Source organism: Saccopteryx leptura, chromosome X (genome assembly GCF_036850995.1).
Source record: "Saccopteryx leptura isolate mSacLep1 chromosome X, mSacLep1_pri_phased_curated, whole genome shotgun sequence".
Lineage (NCBI taxonomy): Eukaryota > Metazoa > Chordata > Mammalia > Chiroptera > Emballonuridae > Saccopteryx > Saccopteryx leptura.
Genome location: NC_089516.1, coordinates 97,151,998 through 97,174,717, shown reverse-complemented (window position 1 = coordinate 97,174,717; position 22,720 = coordinate 97,151,998). Strand labels below are relative to the sequence as shown.

Below are 22,720 nucleotides of genomic sequence, written 5' to 3'. Positions count from 1 at the left end.
TTTTGAAAAGAGGGATGATTTTTTTTTCTGTTTTGGTTTTTGATGATTTTCCTCTTCACCTCTCTGTTCTTCCAGTTCTTTATTCCTTCTAATCATCACCTGAGTTTCTCAACTAGTCATTTTCTTTAGTCTCTTTCCCGGCCCTCCCCTTCAGTAGCAGAGTTCAGGAAGGCACCCTTAGCTACTCAATGAGGCCCACACTATTTCTAATTTGGAAGGAACATTAAAAGCTCAATCTATAATTGGTAATCCATTTTAGACTGAGAAATTTCATCAGTGAACTAAATAGCACTTTCATCTTCTCCTAGAGATCAAACTGTTGAGAAGAAGAAGGTGCCAATGGAAAATGAGAACCACCAGGTGAGAGACAGTCTGCCCTCTTCCTTTTCTCACACAAAGTTTTCCCCAACAGACGACATAGGTTGAAGGAAGCAGCAATCTTGAAAGCTGCATAGAGATAATGAACCATTTCGTTTGGTGGTCTTTTTTCATTGGATCTTTTGATTTTGCTTTGATCTGCTGTTGCTAATGTTCAGATCACCAAAAGTAGAAGAGCCAAATCATTTATTTCTCATATCTGGATTCAGTACTGATTCTGGACAGTGTGAATATCACCTTTGGTGACACTGAATTTTCAGGGTTATGTTTTGTCCTCATACAGGCTGCTCCTGTTGAGTGTCTGGCTTTCCTCAGTCTCCTTTTCTCCAGGATCCAGGGGTGATTCTTCTTCCCTCCTTTTGGGAAGAATGGGTGGTTCTTTGTGCCCGTCCCCCATCCCTGCTTTCAGGCTGGCTGGCTTTATAAAGACTCTGCTGTTTTGAATTTTCAGGAGCACTGTCTCTCGGACATGGTTGCCCAGCTCCGGACGCTGAAGGGTGCAATAAGGTTGGCCGTCCTTTCAGGGACAATCCTTTCCTGACAGCCACCATAGCACCCATATATCTCCCCCCCCCAAGCTTGCCTTTCTGCATGATTTTCCTGTTGATCCTTTATCCCAGAGATGTCTACTAGTCGCATGTTAGATTCACCTTCCACCCACTCAATCAGGGTAGGTCTGACTGGTGAGGATAGAGGCAGTTTAATACTAATTCTTCTTCTGACAGTGTACTGAGACCCAAGAATATGAATATTCAGGTTTCATACCCTACTGTCTTGGCTTAATAGTCTGATCTAGAGATTGGGAGATTTCCTGGCACTGCCCTGTCCTCATTCAGTTTACCTCCCTTTTATATTCCTTCACCATCATTCATACTATTTTCATAAGCTGGCTTTCCCACAAGATCCCAGATGCATGTCTGTGTGTGTGTACTCTGAATATGTTAGTGTCTCGCATGCATTTCTCCAAAACCAGCCCCGACACATGCTGCAATGCTTATTCCCTCCATCCCTACCCTCGTCACAGATCTCAGAGGAGTGACAGTCCAGCCTTAAACTGGGTCACAAGAGAGAATTAGACACTGACTAGTGGGCCTGGGTTTACGTTGTGGGTGGGATGACTCTAGGAGCCAATAAGTGAGTTGGGGAGGTCTGTTGGCGTCCAGCTGATAAGGTTATAAGTGAATGTGCCTGAGTTCAGTGTTCTAGTGTACATTACTGTGCGCTCTCCATTGTGTGTAGGAAACACTGTTTTTATTTGGCCAAGTGTTCTTTCCTAGCATCAGAAGGATTGACTCATCCTTTGGTATTTAGTTTCAAATTGGGATTTTTATGCATCATTTTTTCCTTTGCTAGGTATTCACTAATCCACTGAAGATCCCTCCTATTCAAGAGATGGATGACTTAAATAACAAAACAATTGTATATGAGGAAATTGATAGCCCTAGCCGACTTCCATCTGTTGGAGAAGAAAGCAAAACACCTTCTCTTCAACTTAAGCCTCTGGATTCCAGTGTTTTTCAGTTTTCCAGGTGGGTAAAATATAGTTTTTTTTTAATAGTAAGCTTCAGGGTTCATCTTCCTCTAAAATAAGTTGGTATGGTTATCACATTTATGTTTTTCATAAGGATGGAATTCAGAAGGATAAACACCATTTGGGTTGACAGAACTGTGTGTTGCATGTACCTTCACTTATTCAACATTACAACTGCTATGTCATGTCTGTCTATCTGTCCTTTTTATTTACTTTTTTGAGGTGACCCTCTGACAAATGCTTTTTTATGTATTATATACATTATGTTGGGAATCGTGTAAGTGAAATAATAGACGTGAAAACTCTTTGAAAAGCATAACATGCTATATACATTGTAAACTAAAGTTACATAGATCAGCATTGTTTCTTTAAGTAAGATTAGGAATATTGAAGTCCTGTGGGTTTCCATAGGCCTAGCACATGTTGGTCGCATATAAAAATAATCATTAGAAGTTTGTGCCATTAACTAAGCCTTCTAGTTCATGGTTTCCTAAAGGAAATTATTAGTATAAGTTTAGTTTCCAGCTTTACTTGTTTATCTTCTAGCTTCTCATCAATATTATTTTGTTAATCTTTATAATGGGAAGGATCACACTTCTTCTTTTTTGTAATTATTGGGAATATTTGAAGCACTTAATGATCTGAGTGCCCCTATAATGCCGTGAAACTGGAACCTAGGACTCTTGATGAAGACTTGCTTTCTCCTCTCTGTTAGGTTTCTCACTTTTGGCAAAGCCAAGCCATAGGTCAGGTAGACTTGTTCTCTAATAGTAGAAACTTATACAGTCATCAAGAATGTGACTGTTATATAGTAGGTTATGAACTTTTATTGACCCTCTTCACTTTGGATATCTTCTTAATTTAGGAAAGATGCAATGGAATGCATGATATGGTAAAAATGACTCCTGTTTTTCCCCCAATGTTACTGATATTTTCCCTTGTTTCTTGCTTCTTAGGTGGGTCTTTTCAGCTTCTCATCTAGACAAACATCTCTACATGTGTGCAAGTCCCCTATTCAGTGATTCTTCCACAATTAAGCCCTGTAGATATTGGAAGAACCCCATGACCCCCCTGAACATGAACAAAAAGTCTGAAGAGGAAGTAAGCTATTAGGAGCAAAATTAATAAAACTCTAAAGGAATTAAATGAGAACTTGTATGAAAGAATTTAGAGGTACTCAATAACTAATAATTGAATCTGAGTCATATCAGAGGAGCAGTTTCTAAGGTTGAACTCTGTAGCAAGGCGGTAAGCAGTATCGTCTTGTCAGTAGCAGGGGCTTAAGCATAATTCTCCTCTGTTCCCATCTAGAGTTTTCCAGCTCCCACTGTAGGTTGGGAAGGTTGTACAGTAACATGCTGTGTATTTTTGAAGCACATTATTATCTCTACTTGTCTCCTTGAAATGGTTATGTATCAGAATTGCCACTAGAATAGCAAGGTGGTGTTGCTCTTGAAGGCTATACTTTCCCTGATGGACCACTTTCCCTTTTTTGTCCGTGTTTCTTTTGTTACTCTGTACTGACTTGGTAACCTGAAGGAAATGACAAACGCTAGCCTATGTATGTGTATTTTATGAGTGCAGTGTGTCAGTACATCCATCGGGTGGCATACTTTATCAGTTTTTATTGAGCTTTCTGTATGAGTCTTTGTGAATCTTGCTGTGCCCAGAGTTGGGTTTTGGCCATAGAGGACATAGAGGTATTTATCATAGAGATAAAGTACTTTGATTCTTCATGTGTAGCTTTAATTTGATAACAATATCCTTTCAAGAGAAAGAGATATGTGATGTTGCCGCTGATGTCATATGTTTTATGTAAGGTCAGTAAATGATTATGTCATTTCAAGCTACATATATACGGGGATTCATATTGATTGGAAAGAGTCAGCCTTTTTATAAAGGAAAATGAAAGTGCTCAAGCGTTCTATGAAATAACAGGGTTTTCTGTTAAAACAGTGTTAATGAAATTATTGATTTAGTAGAGTTATTATAGGGGTCTCTTTTGTTATTATCAAAACCTGAAAGTGATAAGGGGACTTAGGTCATATAGTACAACTCTCTTACTTCAGATAAAATAAAGCTACACTACTCAAGAAAGCTTTTAAAAATCCTAGTGGGACAGGTTATATGACGTAGTAAGGCTTTCCCAGGTGTCTTTGGAAACAGTTTTATGAGTCTCACAAATCTAACAAGGGCAGGGGAGCACCTGTAATATTTAATAGGTTCAGCCAGGATGAAATAGGCATAATCTTTTGGGAAAGAGAGTTTATTTCTTTTAAAGGAAATCATTCCTTTCTGTTCACTTATTCTACATATATTCATGTGCTTACTATATAAAAGGCAGTGTTCTAAGGCAGTGATAGAATCAAAGAAGAAGGAGCTTCTTTTATTATGATAGTCAAAGTTTTATATCTAAGTATCCCCAATACATGCTAAGTTTCATATGAGTAGTACAGACTAAGGTCTAAAGTAGCCATAAGTATATGGACAAAGAAGAGAATTAGTGGCTGTTATTTAGCTATTTAGAGAGACTTTGAGTAAGTTATATGTCAAAGGCTAATTGGTTTATGTTTAAGAGGAATAACCAAAAAAAATCCAAACTACATTATAATGGTAGAAGGAGAAAAGAGACATTTTAGTATGTTTAAAGAATATTTGAAACGACAAATATGAAGAAGAAATAAAAGAACAATTTTTCTAGTGAATAAGTTGATTCAGGGGCTAGTATTAACATTTTAAAATACATTCTTTGAAAGAGATTTCCAGAATGTAGAAATGAGGAGTGTAGGGGGTGCTTTCACCAACAAATAACCATTTAACTGGAAAATGTTATTAAACCATAATAACAATCATTCTGAATTCCTGGAAATTGCCTTAGGGGCATACAGAAAATGGAGAAACATTTATTCAGGAAATTTATTAAATCTCAGAAGGAACAGCAAGAATCTTTGGCATTTAGCCTATTCCCATCATCCTCTAAGCTGCTGTTTTATGATAACTAGTCGGGGAGCTGTATTCCAGGAGGGTGTGATCAAGAAGACAGGGGCTCCATCTTCCCCTAGCTCCTAGTCTAGAAGCTATATTTCCATTTGGGAGGGGTAGGCCTCTGCCATTTCTCACCTCCCCCAGTTTGTCTTGCAGAAGCTCTATTCCAAACAGACCCAAGAAGGACTGGGTCTCACTTTTCCTAACTAGCTTTCTCTTCCCCCATCCAGCCCCAGCTAAGGTATTAAGGACTCACCTAGGGAAGGCATGGCAAGAATACTGGGCTCCTATTGCTCCAGCCCCAGTTTACTTATAGGGCAGAGGATCATGCCAGAAGAAGCAAACCAAAAACATTCTAGCACTTATTCATAAAAGTTTCACTCTTGCAGAAGTAGGCCACTTTCTCTGCCCCCACCTCTATCTTAGGGGAGAGAGGCAGGCTTTAAAGATGAAGAACTCCTTAGCTCTACCTGAAAGAACATCAAAAATTATGTACATCTTGGTGGAGAACAATTAAGAAGGTACTCAGAGTTCTACAATACAAAGTACAGAAAGCAAAGTAGCCAAGCGATCAGATGTTTGGCAACAGAGAAAACCAAGGAGGAAAGATAGTCGAGAAGAGTTCTCCTGGGGTCATAGTCAACCCTGGGGGTTAGGAACGCTATGCTATGCGTAAGCTCAAATGCTCTCAGGTGCAATCAGACCAGGACATAAGGTGGACTTGAAGGCAGTCCCTAAGCCTCACAGGGATCAAACAGAACAGGAGCCTCAATGGCACTACAGTGTTAAGCACAACCTCTAAGCAACCACTGACTGGACAGTAAGGTACTCTCTGACCCAGGGGCAACTTTTAAGAAGCCAGGGTAAAAAGAAAATCACACATATACTTGGTAGTCTGGAAGATTATGCATGCTCAAGGCTGTGTTTCTCAGTGGTGGCTAGAAAATCTACACTACTGCTACCTGACTGAGTATGGGGCAGCAACATCAACTTCTTTAACTGTGATAGCAGCATCTAGTACACATATGTATCTCGTGGTAGAAGGTAAAAATCTAACTAGCTAAGAGGGCTTTAGGCACAACCTTTGACCAAAAAGTGCCCTATGCTGACCCAGGGATGACTCCTTGATTGCCTGGTAACAGATAAAAATCAAGGAGAAATCTGAGCAAGAGTTACTACAAGAGAAATATATTTTGTAGAGTCAGTTCAACCAAGTCATTAAATAAACAACCAAAGAAATAAGTCAACCACTCAGGGAGGTGGGATCAGTGTCCAGAGCTGCTATACTATATTATCTAAAAATTGTCAACAAAAAAAATAGACATGCAAAGAAAGAAAAAAGTGTGACATATATAGGGACAAAAAAATAATGATAAAGAAGGCAACAGAAACTGCTCTTAAAGAGACCCAGATGCTGTACTTAGCAAAGACTTCAAAGCAGCCATTATACATGTGATCAAAGAACTAAAGGAGACTGTCTCATCAAGTGGAGAATATCAATAAAGGGACATAAATTATTTTTTAAAGAACCTAGTGGAAAGTCTGGAGATGAAAATTACAGTAACTACTTGAAAATTTTACTGAAATGACTCAACAACACATTAAGTGCTCCAACAAATGCAAAATAGTAGTACAAAAAGGAGAGAGGAAAAGGAGTAGAAACATATTCAAAGAAATAATGGCTGAAAACTCCCAAATTTGATGTAAAAATGTTAATCTACGCATCCTAACCCAAAATAGTATTCACAAAGGAGATTCACAGCCAGACATATCATAACGGAAATATATAAAGCCAAAGGCAAAGAGAAAATATTGCCAGCAAAAAGAAAGAATACTCATCATATACAAGAGAAGGCTACTAAGAATAATATCAGATTTCTCATCAGGAACAATTCAAACCAGAAGGCTGTGGGATGACAAATTCAAAGTACTGAAAGAAAGACTGTCAACCAAGAATCTTAAATCCAGTTAAAATATCTTCAGAAAATGAAGGTGACACATACAGAACACTTTACCTCCAAATAACACAATATATATTCTTTTTTTTTTTTTTTGTATTTTTCTGAAGCTGGAAACTGGGAGAGACAGACAGACTCCCGCATGCGCCCGACAGGGATCCACCTGGCACGCCCACCAGGGGCGACGCTCTGCCCCTCTGGGGCGTCGCTCTGCCACGACCAGAGCCACTCTAGCACCTGGGGCAGAGACCAAGGAGCCATCCCCAGCGCCCGGGCCATCTTTGCTCCAGTGGAGCCTTGGCTGCGGGAGGGGAAGAGAGAGACAGAGAAGAAGGAAGGGGGGGTGGAGAAGCAAATGGGCGCTTCTCCTATGTGCCCTGGCCGGGAATCGAACCCGGGTCCCCCGCACACCAGGCCGACGCTCTACCGCTGAGCCAACCGGCCAGGGCCACAATATATATTCTTTTGAAGTACATACACATGGGACATTCTCCAGGGTACAGCATAAAAGAAGCCTCAATAAATTTAAAAAGGTTGATATCATACCAAGGTTGTTCTCCAGATGTAATAGAATACAATTAAAAATGAACAACAGAAGAAAATTTGGAAAATTCACAAATATTTGAAAATTAACACTCAAATAACAAATGGGTAAAAGAAGAAATCACAAGGAAATATAAAAAGTGTCTTAAGAAGATGAAAATGAAAACAAAATATCTTCAAACTCATGGGATGCAACTGAAGAAGTACTCGGAGGGAAAATTGTATTTGTAAGGCCTTGAAGAAAGATCTTGGATTAATAACCTAAACTTCCACCTTAAAAAAACTACAAAAACAAGAGCAAGATAAACCCGGCCAAGCAGAAAGAAAGAACGACAAAATCAGAATGGAAATGAAATACAGAACAGAAAAACAATAAAGAAAATTAGTGAAACCAAAAGTTGGCTCTTTGAAAAAACAACAGAAATTAAGAAAATAATTCCATTTATAGTACAGTGTGTCCGTAAAGTCATGGTGCACTTTTGACTGGTCACAGGAAAGCAACAAAAGACGATAGAAATGTGAAATCTGCACCAAATAAAAGGAAAACCCAGTTTCTGTAGGATGATGTGGCAGCATGTGTGCATGTGCAGATGATGACGTAACACCGTGTATATAGCAGAACAGCCCAAGGCCATGCCAGTTGAGATGTGGACAGTACAGAGGAAAGTTCAGTGTGTTCTGTGGCTCGCTAAATTCGAATTTGTGACCAAAGTCAACGTGAATGTCGGCGCATTTATAACGAAGCGCCAGCACATAGGAATAACATTACTCAGTAGGATAAGCAGTTGAAGGAAACCAGCAGTTTGGTGGAGAAACCCCGTTTGGTAGGCCATCAATCAGTGAAGAGTCTGTAGAGGCTATACGGGATAGCTACCTAAGGAACCCTAAAAAATCTGTGTGTGAGCCCACATCAAACTGCACTGAATAGGTATGAAACTGGGAGAGTTTTCCTTTTATTTGGTGCAGATTTCACATTTCTATCATCTTTTTTTGCTTTTCTGTGACCAGTCAAAAGTGCACCGTGACTTTACAGACACACTGTAGTTTGAAAAATATTTAATACGTTTAACAAATATGCAAGCAAGACTTTGTATACTGAAAATTACAAAATGTTCTTGAATGAGGTTAAAGAAGACCTAAATAAGTGGAAAGGCATTTCATGTTTGTGGATAAGAAGATTTAATGCTGTTAAGATAGAAATACCTCCAAAATTGAGCTACAGATTCAAGGTATCTCTATGAAATATCAGCTAGCTTCTCTGCAAACAATGAAGATGACAAAAAGAAGAGAGAAAATGCAAAGAAACTATGTAGTTACAAAGAATTCCTAGTATGTAAACTCTAAATTAATCTTTATTAAATGTGTGAATACAGGTTTGGAATAAGAAGCTATTCCTAGAGGGAAGAGCCAGACCTTTACTTATAAAACTAGATAAGGATTTATAGAGCCAATAAGTAAAATCTATTTATTTTTATCTCCTTCACATAATACTTTCTTTTTGATTGGGTCTTATGTGCAAAGTTTTTGTTCCCTCATCCCTATCTAGCACAGTTAATTAAGCTCCTTTCTGTCAAGGAGGTCATACTTTAGGGAACCTGCAATCCACGCATACATGCATGCACGCAGATACTCATGGTCGAAAGTGATACGTATAAGAGAGGGCTAAAGTTCTATAGTAATTGAGAAGTACCATTTGAGTGGGACATAGACATGCTCTAGGAATTCAGAAGTGGCATTTGATCTGCACTTAGATGTGGGAGCAATAAATAAATATTTCAGATAAAGGAGTGACATAATTAGAGCAATGCCTTACTTAGGAAGATTAATTTAGCAGTAGGCGATCTGGAGGTGAGAGAAGGAAGACTGGGGGAAGCCACCCAGTAATTCAGGAGAAGTAGTGAGAGCTTGAACTTGAGTCCTGATAGTGGTAGAACTAAGTTTAGTGGTGTCATAACACAAATAGGAAACAGGAGAGGGAGCTAGGTTTAAAGGAAAAAAAAAAAACTGAAAGCTTGATTTTATACATTCTGAGTGACTTATCAGTGGGGCTTCTGAGAAGAATTGTGGAACAGGCAGCAGGAAATTCAGTGCTGGAGATCAGAGCTGAGGGAATGACTTAGGAATTACTGCCCAGAGGTTATAAACAAGAGGTTGTGTGAAATTACCAAAGGGGGAAAATGTAGGGAGAGAAGAGAATTAAGGACGAAACCCTTAGAGATTGGAAAATGAAAAGAAGGAGGGTAATTTGACATTCATTGCCTTTCATAATACCTTGTTGTTGCTATCCAGTATCATTCACCCTTTCTTTATACTTGCAAACTGATTGTTTTCCTATCTTCCTCAATACCAGAGCTAAATAGACCGTCTGCAGTGGCCCTGACATGCATTTAAAGATAGATAAATGTGTTCTTCCATAGCCCCTAAATCCTCTTGCTTTCCCACTAAGCCTTACACAACAAGATATATTAAGATGGCAGGCAACTTGTATTTCTGGATGAACATTAGTTTTGATGACCATTCAGGGTGTTATAAGAAACTAGGGTTTGAGATGTCTTACAGATGTTCTCAGAAATTGCAGAGAAATACAAGCAGCCTTGAAATGCTCTATGTTGTCCAAGAACATGCCTGACTTTTTTTCCATTAGAAATTTAAAGTCGATTTTTACCTTGAAATTAGTTGATTTTCTGCAGAGACCACAGAATAGTTATAAGGATAGAAATGGGTGTCCCATCCTGCCTCAAGATATAAAATTGCCCATGGATTTCACTGGCACAAGTTGTTTTATTTGTTCCTTCAATCTTTACTGCATATAACAGCCAGAAATGGAAGGTGATTGAGATCACCATCCTGGGCTTTCCTGAAAATCCGAGGGAGTGCCTGTTTACCCCAACAAAGTGGAATTCTTTTGCCATAAGGGGAAATGGCTTGAATTGGCTCTTTTGGTTTCTTTGTTTATGAACAGGACTCTGTGTTTTTTGTTTTTTGTTTTTGTATTTTTCTGAAGTTGGAAATAGGGAGGCAGTCAGACAGACTCCCGCATGGACCCGACTGGGATCCACCCAGCATGCCCACCAGGGGGCGATGCTCTGCCCATCTGGGGCGTTGCTCTATTGCGACCAGAGCCATTCTAGCGCCTGAGGCAGAGGCCATGGAGCCATCCTCAGCGCCCGGGCCAACTTTGCTCCAGTGGAGCCTTGGCTGCGGGAGGGGAAGAGAGAGACAGAGAGGAAGGAGAAGGGGAAGGGTGGAGAAGCAGATGGGCCCTTCTCCTGTGTGCCCTGGCTGGGAATTGAACCCTGGACTCATGCACGCCAGGCCGATGCTCTACCACTGAGCCAACCGGCCAGGGCCCAGAACTCTGTGTTTTAATTAACTTTTACAAGTGAATAATGGGCAATAGCTACAATCCAGTTAGCTGGTAAAGGAACTGTATGATGTCCGTTGCAATATAAAAAAATTGTGCATAAGTCTCAGATACTGGAAGGCTTTTGTGACACTTTAAAATTAACAAGCTGGTTTGGTTCCCCTCCACATAATTCACTAGGCTTTTTATGACCTTTTTTTCCCCCCATTCTCTTATTAGGGGATTTTGCGTGTATATATTTTTTTGTTTTTCTTCCTTGACTTGCATTTCTGAAACTCCTAGTCAGGCTGGTTTCAATCCTATTTTCAGAATTCTTACCAAGGTCAACTTGGTCGGGTTATATCCAGATACTGACTCTTGATACCTTTTGATTTCATCTCTCCTTTAAGATCAATTGCTATCTCAGCAAACTGCATAAGTGAAGAGGTCAGGAATTGGGGGTAAAGTTGTAATCCTGACCTGAAATGAGCTGTGGATAACAGGTAGAGTCAGTTTTAATATGGGAAATTTGAAGATGGGGCTCTATAAAGTATGATTATACTCAGCCTATATTTTGACAGCTGAAAATTTAATTTTCTCTTCTTCTTACAGTAAATACAAATGGATCCTAGGTGAAGAACCTGTGGAGAAACGAAGAAGGCTCCAGAATGAGACAATAACACCTCCTCTAGATTATTCCATGCCTGGCTCTTACAGGAGGGTAGAGGCAGCTGTTGCTTATCCAGAAGGGGAGAACAGCCATGAAAAGTCCAGTTCTGAGAGAAGCACACCACCGTACCTTTCTCCAGAATACCCAGAAGCAAGCAAAAGTACCAGTCAAAGTAGGGAGGTTTCAGTTCTGTATTCAGGGCCCCAAGAACAACACCAGGGGTCTCTGCTCCCTGAAGAATTAGAAGATCAGATGCCAAGATTGGTAGCAGAAGAATCTAACAGAGGCAGCACAAACATAAACAAGGAAGAAGTAAACAAGGGACCTTTTGTAGCTGTTGTCGGTGTTGCAAAAGGTGTTCGAGATTCAGGAGCTCCCATTCAGCTGATCCCTTTTAACCGAGAGGAGCTTGCTGAAAGAAGAAAAGCAGTTGAATCCTGGAACCCAGTGCCTTATTCTTCTGTGGCCTCTGCTACAACCCCCGCTGCAGCCACTGGGGAGAAAGGAAGAGGCTATGAGGAGAGTGGAGGTCGTAATACGCCAAAGATGAAGAACCAGGGAGAGCTGGAAGAACTAAAAAGAACCACAGAAAAATTAGAACATGTTCTGGCTGAAAGGAATTTGTTCAAGCAAAAGGTTAGGGCAGCACCTTACCACTAGGAATAAGAGATCATTGTAGCCCTGGCCAGATAGCTCGGTGGGTTAGCTTCATCCTGAAGAGCAGAGGTTGTGGGTTCGACCCCTGGTCAGGGCATATACAGGAACAGATTGATGTTGTTTCTCTGTCTCTCTCTGTCTCTCCTCTCTCTCTCTCTCTCTCTCTCTCTCTCTCTCTCTCATCAATAATTTTTTCAAAGTTACACAGAGAGAGAGAGAGAGAGACAGAGAGAGAGAGAGAGATCACTGTAACCAAAGGACCAGAGAGTTAGAGATTTGGTGATTTTATGTTCTGAGGCCTCTAAACAAAATAAGCCATGGAACCATTCTGTGGTATGTTTCACCTTGGGTGAACCCTAGTGGGCTTCCCTCCCGTAGCTGGGGATAGAAGAGGTCCATTAGTAGAGGAATATGTACAGAGGAATCACTGAGTGAATATATTAGAGGCAATTTTTGCCACTCTTGTAGCATGTCGAGTCATTGAATTTCTATTTCTTGGACTGCAGATGGAGGAGCTGGAACAGGAGAGGAATCACTGGCATTCTGAATTCAAGAAAGTCCAACATGAATTGGTGACCTACAGTACCCAGGAAACAGAAGGCTTGTATTGGAGCAAGAAACACATGGGCTATCGTCAAGCTGAATTCCAAATTCTGAAAGCTGAGCTAGAAAGAACCAAGGAGGAAAAGCAAGAACTAAAAGAGAAACTGAAGGAGATAGAGACACACCTGGAAGTGCTGCAGAAGGCTCAGGTCTCCTACCGGACCCCAGAGGGAGATGACCTAGAAAGGTTAATTACTAGGGTTTAGTTCTCAGCTTGTGAGTGCTAATGGGAAGCATCCCTTAGGACCCCAGTAACCGGTCATAGATAATAGAGGAAGTCTGAATCAATTCATAGGCCACCAGGGATTGAGGAATTACTTCTTAAAGAGCTGCAGCCAGTCTCCCTGTGCTTGGTGGCATTGTGCTTTTTCTTCTTTCTTTGTAGCTAATGGAAACATAATTGTTGAGAAATGTAGGCCCATTTTTAAGGCGTTTCATTTTGTTCTGTTGGCTAATGACTTCATGTCATCTCTTCTCCTGCCCCCTCACTCCATCATACAGGGCTTTGGCAAAGCTTACGCGGCTGCGTATCCACGTCAGCTATCTCCTTACTTCTGTCCTCCCTCACTTGGAGCTTCGTGAGATCGGGTTTGACTCAGAACAAGTGGATGGGATCCTGTATACGGTGCTGGAGGCAAATCACATACTGGATTGAGCACTAGACTATATACTCTATTTACCCTTCTTTTATCTCTTTTTCTCTTCTCTCTCCTTTCCTCCCTCCCCCACTTATCTCTCATTCTCTCTCTCTCTCTCTCTCTCTCTCTCTCTCTCTCTCTCTCTCTCTCTCTCTCACTCACCATTATGCCTTAGATAGAGAATCTTTGAGTAAATCCTGGCTCTTAATCAGTCTGCTTCTTATTCAGTCTGATGTGAGGAAAGAGGCTAATTAATAGGTTTTCAGGGTTTCCAGGAACAGAAAAGCAATAGTCACCAAACCAGGTGACCTGAAAGCTTTAACTTTCCTGACTTAGATACATGGCCTACTTTATATCCTTTCTGAAATGGTTTGTTTTCATTTAGGTTAAATCGGTCAACAAATATTGGGTCCAATGTACTAGGTGCTTTGGGATAAGTTAGAAGCATAATTCATGGATTCAGCCTTCAAGGATCTAACAATCTAGATGGAAACACAAGACACACACCAAGTTAACTAACTTGTACAAGAGAGTAGTACAAGCATGATAGGGAAGGTCTGGAAGAGGAAGTTCAAGGAAGGCATCACATCAGAAATGGGACCTAACCTAAGGTTTGTTTAAAGAATGAGCGTAACCACACTTGATAACAGTTGTTCTTTAGGTGGTAGGACTATGGTTGATATTTTTTTTTCTTCTTGCTATCTTCCTGCCTTTTTCAAATTTTCTATAATAAACCTGTTATTCTTCTTATGTTGGAAAAAATAAATTGTTTTTTAAAAGAATGAGTAGGCTTGGATTTAGATATTAAATGAGAGACTTGTGAAACTAAGCTAATTTTGTATTTATAATTTTTGTTATATTTCTTATTACCTCTAGAAGAATAGCATGAACAGAGGCATGAAAAAACTGGAATGTGAAAAATGTGTTTAGTAGGAGTAATGAGTTAATGTAAAGGGAACTGAGGTTAAATTGTGACCCATCTACCCACCTCTGTCTGTGGCATTTCATTTTAACAAGGAATTCTTGGAAAAGAAATCTTCAAGACCCAAATTCAAAAAATATGGATCACCAAACTGTGGGGTTTCATGTAGTGGGGGAGCTATTCTAGAGCAGGGAGTTCTGTTTGATATTCCTTAAAATACACCATCTACACTCTCTTCAGACTAGTTATAAGTGAGGGGTAGATTTCATATTATCAGAAATAGTAAGACACACACTCTTGTAAAAGTAGACATTTTGTTTATTCATTGCTTTATTGTATTTATATAACACATGCTCTCCAAAGAGTTCAAGGTACTCTTCAAAAGACATTGAACATTGAACACATAAAAAACATAGCAACAGTGAAAACTATAAAGTAAAGGAGAAATAATAAAAGGGAGATGGGATTCAAGCAATTGCAAAAGGATTAGGTAGTGCAGAAGGATGTTTTGGATATTAGTTCTATTTCTCCTCTGCTGAGTTACTTTAGAAGATTCTCCCAAACTTATTTTATCTCCTTTGAAACAAGGCCCATCACAGATATTCTAACGAGACAACAAGGAATAGGGGGAGGACAGAGCCAGCTTCACAATTAGAATAAGTACTTAAAAATATCTCCTGCCCCCTTACCTTCACCTCTCTGCAGCTCTAGCTTGCCATGTGATTATTCCTCATGTGAAACATTTGGACTATGATTTTGAGGGCCCTAGTTGTCTAAATATTACTCAGAGGAGACGGAAGAGCACATTCAGCCATTCTATCAGTGATACTTGTTCTTCAGACGGGGGCTTTGAGAATGTGGACCTTTGCACAGATATGGACAATATGGATGAGAGGGTGTGTAGGAAAGACAGACAATTGAAGGTTTGGTGTGTGTGTGTGTGAGAGAGAGAGAGAGAGGAGAGAGAGGCAGGGGTAAGCGAGGGAGCAGACTAGGAAGGAGGATAGGCAATTGGGCTTTAAAAAGAGAAAGAAAATTTTAACTCATTTAATTCTGTACAAGTGCTTACTCTCATCCCATTTCCTAGTCCCAACCCTGTATTGCTTCTTCCAGCAAGTTACCTGTGTCAGTCTTATTTACTGAAATACCAGAGCTACCTCTTTTTTTTTAACCCATATGCAATGAAATCATACCAGATGAGTTCCCTTTAACCAATGTTAAATGCCATGGTAGAGAGATTGAAAAGAGTCACTCAGCCTTACCAGAACTTATGAAGCAGTGTGGAGTCAAATGACATGTAGAAGAAAAAAGCAGGTGCCCTCTTCCTGTCTATCTTGTTAGATTAACATAATCATAATCCTCCTTTCAGGTGTCCCTCACATTTTCCCTTTAATTTCTCACTTCCACAGTCAACATTTAGGTTCTTATTATCTCATTCCTTGATCATTGAATTAGATTCTTAACTGGCCTCTCTTACCTCCTGTCCTCACTCCTGCAATCCACCCCACTTACTATCACAAAAATGTTTTGAATGGTCTCATCAGGTTATGCCACTGCTCAAAGATTTGCTAGTGCTCCCAGTTGCCCAGCAAGTGCAATGCCAATTCCCATCTGGCCTCAGCCATGTTCTCTAGGCTCATCTTTCAACATTTCAAACAAACCAAATTCTATCCAAAAAGAACTATTTCTCAGTTTCTGAACCATTCTTACAATTTTTGTCATCTCTACCTTTTCTATTCCTTCCCTCTGCCTGGGATGTTCTCCCTTGCCATCTTTCCTTTGGCTCAAATGTCAACTTTTTTTTCCCCCTGAGAATTTCTCTGCTTGATCCAGCCAGATGTGATACTTCCTTTGAACATGGAAGTTTTGTGTCACTTACAAGGCTCTTATCATAAACTTCCTTGTCCTGTCTTCCCAAGTAGAAAGTTCGAGATTCAAATATTCAGCTGCCCACTTGACATTTACACTTACATGTCTCACAGGCACTTCAAATAAAATGTGTTAAAAATAAACAATGACACACCCAGGACTGTTCCTTCCCTCAATTTTCTTCCATTTAAAAAATTGTACTTCCACCCACCTAGTTCTCTAAGATAAAAACCTGGAAGTCACCCTTAATTTTCCTCTCTTCTAGTCCCTCATGTCCAGTCTGCCAGAAAGTTTGTCAATTCTAACTCCAAAATATATCTCGGCTTCACTCACTTTTACCACAACTACCTTAGTCCAAACTCCATCATCTCCCATGGATAATTGCAACTCCTGACTGGTGTCCTTTCTTTCATTCTTATTCCCACAATTGTCTTATCACTATAGCCAGAGTAATTTTTTAAATACAAGTCATGTGATTTTTTAAACCATATGACTCCCTGCTTAAAGCCCTTCAGTGACTCCTTATTTATTCACTTAGAATAAAATCCATATTTCTTACAATGTCCTACAAGACCTCTACCTACTTTTACTTTTTCTCTTGCAATTCTTCATCAAATCACACTTTCCCCCTTGCTAATTGTGGTCTTACCACTGAAACACATCAGGCTCTGATTTACCTCAGAGTCTTTGTCCACACTGTTCTCTCTCTGACAATACTCTTATCTCCAGTCTGGCTAGCTATTCCTTATCCTTCAGGTCTTGGTATAAAGTGGTAACTTTCTCAGACAGGTCTTCCTGGCAACCTTTTTTCTCTACCCTATTCTATCACTGTTTCCTATTGTGTTTAATTCATAGCACTTTTCACAATTTGCAGTTATCTGTTTGGCTGTTTACTTTCACTCATTCAACAAATATTTATCGGGGGCCTACTATGTGTTATATGCTATGCAGTGATAAATACCAACACATGTGGTCTCTGCCTCTTTCATGAATAGGTTCCGTGAGGGAAAGGGTTATGCCCGTTTTTTGCCAATCACTGTATCACCCAGCTTATCTTAGGTCCTGGTATATAGTAGGTAATCAATAAATAACTGTAGTAGTGTGGACTGTATTCTGTTCATATCTCCATCTCTCTCAGGAACCTAAAACAATGCCCCATTCATAGAAGGTATTGGATACATACAGTATGAATAAGATAGATTGTAACATTAAACTCAGAAAATAAAAGTGTGAGGCAATAACTGCTACTAAGTTACAGGGAACAATCAGTGTGAGCTGACGTGGCCTAGTGTTCCTCTTTCCTGATCTTCGACTTGAATAATTAGGCTACCAAAGGAGAAAGGGAATATGGGTGTTCTTTACCACAGACATTATGAATATCATCAAAAGGAAGTTTCTTAGTATGCAGTTTTGAAATACTGATAATTAAAGAATATAATCAGAAGTCTATAGAATTCAGATCTTGAGAGTAAGAAGTGAAAGGAGAAAAAAATTTCTGAGGAGACTTTTCACTTATTCCAAGAGCAGCAACAGTTCATTACAAGAAAAGAAAGAGAATCTATCCATAAGTAAAAAACAGACAACAAGCCTCAAGGAAATAAGTTCCTGGCACATGTTAGGAAGGCAGTACATGCTTATTGGATGAATAAATCAGCACTGAGAAGAGGACTAGGTCAGCGACTTTGTGGCCCCAGGTGACAGGAAGATTTGCTTGCCCATGTCCAGTGATTGCAAAGGAGTGGGGTAACAATTAGAGGCAGAGTCTTAGTTGTCAGACTCTTGGTTCCCAAGGGTCATGTCCATATAGAATGTGATTCAGGGCTCTGTGCTATGAATTAAAGCCTCTTTAGTACAGTGTTAAGAGTAAGTATGGATGTACGCTCAGGAAAGCATCAAGGAGTGAGCTCAGGTTAAGTCAAGCATAACTTCTTCAAAAGGATAACTTGTACACCCTGGCTGGGTAGCTCAGTTCATAGACCATCGTCCCGATATGCCAAGGTTGCAGTTTTGATCCCCCATCAGGGCACATAAGAGAAGCAACCAATGAATAAGTGGAACAAGTCAATGCTTTCTCTCTCTCTCTCTCTCTCTCTCTCTCTCTCTCCCTCTCTCTCCCTCCCTCCCCCTCCCCTTCCCCTTTCTTTATCTTTCTTCCTTTCTCTCAAATCAATAACTTTTTTAAAAAGAATAATGTGCTTGGTGAGGGACATTCCTAACTCAGCAGTTATCTTAGGTAGAGGGGACATTCAGGAACCATTGTTTCGGAATCAAAAGTCAAGGCACATGGTTAATTCATAAATTAGATACTTTGAAAGAGCTGACTTAGTTTGTGGTATATTAAAGCTTTAGTCTTTAAGTGAAACATAAATAGCATTCATTTTCTGATGAAAAATAAAATCTGTAGAAGAAATGTGTTTTGTTACTTGTCTCTATCCCCAAGCCTAAAGTCTCCTTGCGAATCACCAGAAATCTCCCAAGAAACTTTTAATTAGAACAGTTCAAATGTTTTGGGTGCCTCCTGTGTGCCAAACATATTCCATTCATCTGCCCATTGAGTCCTCAGGGTCAGGCTAATTGACTTTAGGCAGAAGGTCAAAAAGTGTTCCCAAAAGGCCTGATCTACCAGGCTATGGAAACTTGTAAGGATTAAAAAGGTATGCTCTGGTTTCTCTTCAGAATGCTCTGGTTTCTCTTCAGATCGTATAAATCTTTCGCCTTTTTTTTTTTTTACTAAAAAGGTAGAGGTGTGTGGGAAAAGTTTTTCAGGTATAGGCATAGTATAAGCAAAGTCACAAGACTAGTTGGAGGGGGTGTAAATAAAGGAACACCCAAGAGGGTGTGAGAAATAGTGAATTACTCAATTTGGAGCCTAAGGAACAGAATGGACCAATGGCTCCGGAATGCCAGTAAGATGGAGGCCATGCTAAATCTGCTTAACAATGGAGCCTTATAGGCTACGCATTAGAAAGTGGCTGTTGAACTTGCCTTAGTTGTCCCTGAGTTTTGGAGATTAACCACAGTTTACAGTTCCCTTTAACTAAGTTTTTCTGTAGTGGTGGGACCTGATTGATCATGGTTCTTTTTCACCTCAGATTTTTCACAGAACTAGATAAGGGTCAAAGAGCCATGACCACCAGAGATGGATTTAACAGCAGGCGCACCGGGCACGTGCCCTGGGTCCCGACTTCTGAAGGGCCTGGCAAAACCCCAACTTTACACTTTTTTCTAATGACACCACGTTTGGTTTCATATATGTAATTTTAACATGAATAGTACATAATATTTTTTATTTATTTAAAAATATGGTTAACATGTTATTTTATTTTTCTTCTCTCTCTCTCTCTCTCTCTCTCTCTCTCTCTCTCTCTCTCTCTCTTTTAAGGGGCCCAATATTTTCTTCTGCACCTGCGGCCTCCACTGACCTTAATCCGCCTCTGATGACCACCCCTTTCCTCTCCAGCTTCTGGAGTCGGCTTTTCTTCTTCCTTATGTTAATGGAATCGGATGAATAGAAGTTAATTCAAGGTCTTCAAAGTATTCAGACTTTGGGGAAGAATATTGAGAAATGTTGGCCTAGGAAAAAAATATGCTCTTGCTAATGTAGATTCAGATCTATAGTAGAAAATATACTTTTCAGCTGCCCCCATTCTCCAAAGATACACACACTTTTTGGTGTCACTTTGACACTACCCTTTAGGTCACCAGTATGCTTAGAATATACTCAACTAGGCCCTGGCTGGTTGGGTCAGCGGTAGAGCGTCGGCCTGGCATGCGGGGGACCCGGGATAGATTCCCGGCCAGGGCACATAGGAGAGGCGCCCATTTGCTTCTCCACCCCGCCCCCCTCCTTCCTCTCTGTCTCTCTCTTCCCCTCCCGCAGCCAAGGCTCCATTGGAGCAAAGATGGCCTGGGCGCTGGGGATGGCTCCTTGGCCTCTGCCCCAGGCGCTGGAGTGGCTCTGGTCGCGGCAGAGCGACGCCCCGGAGGGGCAGAGCATCACCCCCTGGTGGGCAGAGCGTCCCGCCCCTGGTGGGCGTGCCGGGTGGATCCCGGTCGGGTGCATGCGGGAGTCTGTCTGACTGTCTCTCCCCGTTTCCAGCTTCAGAAAAATACAAAAAAAAAAAAAAAAAAGAATATAGTCAACTATTTGATGAAGGCCTAATATCTTCCATGACCACGCTGAGAGACAGGTGTCATCACATTTTATAGATGAAGAAACTGAAGTGTAAAGAGTTGGAGTGACTCTCCCAAGGCCACCCAGCTAGAGTGCAGAGGCAACACCAGCTTCTTGTCTGACTCCAAAGCTGTTTCTTTTCCTGCCACATCATACTACTCATCTTGAAGCAGATTAGTCTCAGCTTCTTCTTTTGATAAGAAAATGCTAAAGCCAGCCCATACTAATAAGAATTTCCAAAGAAGAAAGTTCTCCAATTCCACACAATGTTTAACTGTCCTCATGATCAGGAAATTGTTCACTTATGTAATGAATATCCCTCCAAACAACATAGAAATTCATTTCCTCTTGACTGGGTTTTTCACTCAAGGCTGTCACTTGGCAGCTTTCCTGATAACCATCAAGACCCTATTCTTACACTCCAGGAGGTCTTGTACTTGTTGGCCTCTGTCTTCTAGTGTTCTCACTGGTTCCTTTGCACCACCCCCTACCCCACCACCTCCACCCCAGGAGTGCTGAGTTGGGAAAATCTCTTGGGGAAGGACACTTGAGAACATACTGGTTTATTATTACACACAGATGAGTAAAATTAACCACATGAGCCACCTCTGGAATTGCCAAGGGGAGGATGCCACCACCTTTCTCATCTTGTCTGCCTTTTTCTTGTGTTCTACTTTGTCTCCATTCCTGAAGCTGTTGAATCATTTAGTTCAGTGGTCGGCAAACTGCGGCTCGCGAGACACATGTGGCTCTTTGGCCCCTTGAGTGTGGCTCTTCCACAAAATACCATGTGCGGGCGCTACCTCGACAAGGAATGTACCTACCTATATAGTTTAAGTTTAAAAAATTTGGCTCTCAAAAGAAATTTCAATCATCGTACTGTTGATATTTGGCTCTGTTGACTGAGTTTGCCGACCACTGAAGTTGAAAGGTACATGTGTTACTCAGGAAGTCCCCTGCTCCCCCAAATTCCAGTGTCCATTGTCTCCAAATTACTGTTATATATTTTAAAATCATTAATCTCAGCCCTGGCTGGGTTGCTCAGTGGATAAAGTGTTGCCCCAGCACTCTAAGGTCGTGGGTTTGATCACTGGTCAGAGCACATATGAGAAGCAATGATTTCACAACTAAATGGAGAAACTAAGTGAAGCAATGAATTGATGTTTTTCTCTCTTTCTCTCCCTTCCTCCCTTCTCTCTCTTCCTCTCTCTCAAGTCAATGGATAAATTAACAAAACAAAATAAAATCATTAGTCTCATCTCATTCTGGCTCGTTTAAGGGCTAAACCAAGAAACTAGTACAAATTCTGGTGTTGATAGCTAATCTTTGGCTGAATGTTTTTCCCTCCCCATAAAATATACTTGCTTTTTAACCAAGACATTTAGTGCCTTTAACCCAAGGGAATAAGGTCTTCACAATATCATCGGATATCCTTTGTGAGGGATGCTGTTTCACCCTCTTGCAACCCATTGGGTAATTCCAGAAATAAATTCAAGTGAAAGGCTTCAGGGAGCATTTTCTTTTTGTATTTTTGGTGTGACTGGCCTTTCTCTTGAGCAACCCAACAGAACTTCTTCAAATATCATGGACTTTGAAAGTGCTATTGGAAAAAAATGAGTTACCACTGAAATGCTGAGTTGTCTGCCACAGTACTCATACTCATTTGTCATCTAATTTCACATCCCATTTTATACTTCCCAATATCTGTTTGACAGCATGTGAGTTTTCTCAGCGTTATCTCCACAAGGTCACATTTGCAAATAGTAAGTTCTTCAGAGCCCTCTGACAAAGTGGTAAGTATGCCATTCTGGAGGAATGGGACTTCATGAATAACAGGAAAGCAAGACCTGATGATGTGACCTTGTATGGTGACTTTATGCTTTGCCAAGCCCTAAGACATGTGTTGTGGAGAAATTAGGCTCTGAGAAGGGAATTGTAGGCAAGAGTTAAGGAGGAATTCCTGAGCTGCAATTGGCAAGAAAGTGGTAAATTGTGTGAGGTGGGGGAGGGTGATCAGATTACAGCTTCTGTATTGCTGTGGCTGATAACAGCCTGTTAATATTTTATCAGTGATCACATCATACCAGGCATTGAGCCACTACTTTGGGCAAAAGAGAGAGATAATTTTCTGGACTTCCTGTTTGAAGCTCCCCCTCCACCCCCCATTGAGATAACAGAATTTCTCATCAAAGGTAGGAGCCGCCTGGGCAGGGAGACCAGGCTGGGTGAAGGCCAGGCTTCAGCCAGCTGAGGAGGAGCACAGGCACTTCCCAGCCTAGGGCCTCCGTGTCCCAGAGTAGACATCTGAAGGCACAAAGAAATCATCTATCCATGGCCCGGGGCTGCGTGGGAAGGAACTGTTGATTCTGTAAGGCCTCATTTACCTTCCTTTACAGCTGGGCCCCTTCTCCCACACCAGTGTTTCTCCTCTGGTCCGAAGCCAAAAAGT

At 40.7% G+C, this 22,720-nt stretch overlaps 1 protein-coding gene across 2 annotated transcripts in view; it reads left to right on the top strand.

The window, feature by feature from the left end:
- The window catches only part of MORC4 (MORC family CW-type zinc finger 4), a 62,853-nt gene extending 44,676 nt beyond the window's left edge, over positions 1–18,177 (top strand). Inside the window, exons 13-17 of one of the 2 annotated variants that reach the window (XM_066356725.1) lie at positions 309–360; positions 1,732–1,907; positions 11,351–12,044; positions 12,572–12,817; positions 13,170–18,177. In XM_066356725.1, coding sequence (XP_066212822.1) covers positions 309–360; positions 1,732–1,907; positions 11,351–12,044; positions 12,572–12,817; positions 13,170–13,250 — 1,249 coding nt within the window. In that variant the 3' untranslated portion in view covers positions 13,251–18,177. Of the gene's footprint in view, positions 1–308; positions 361–1,731; positions 1,908–11,350; positions 12,045–12,571; positions 12,856–13,169 lie in introns of both variants that reach the window. The other variant, XM_066356724.1, reaches the window with a different exon arrangement.
- Positions 18,178–22,720: the final 4,543 nt, after the last annotated feature.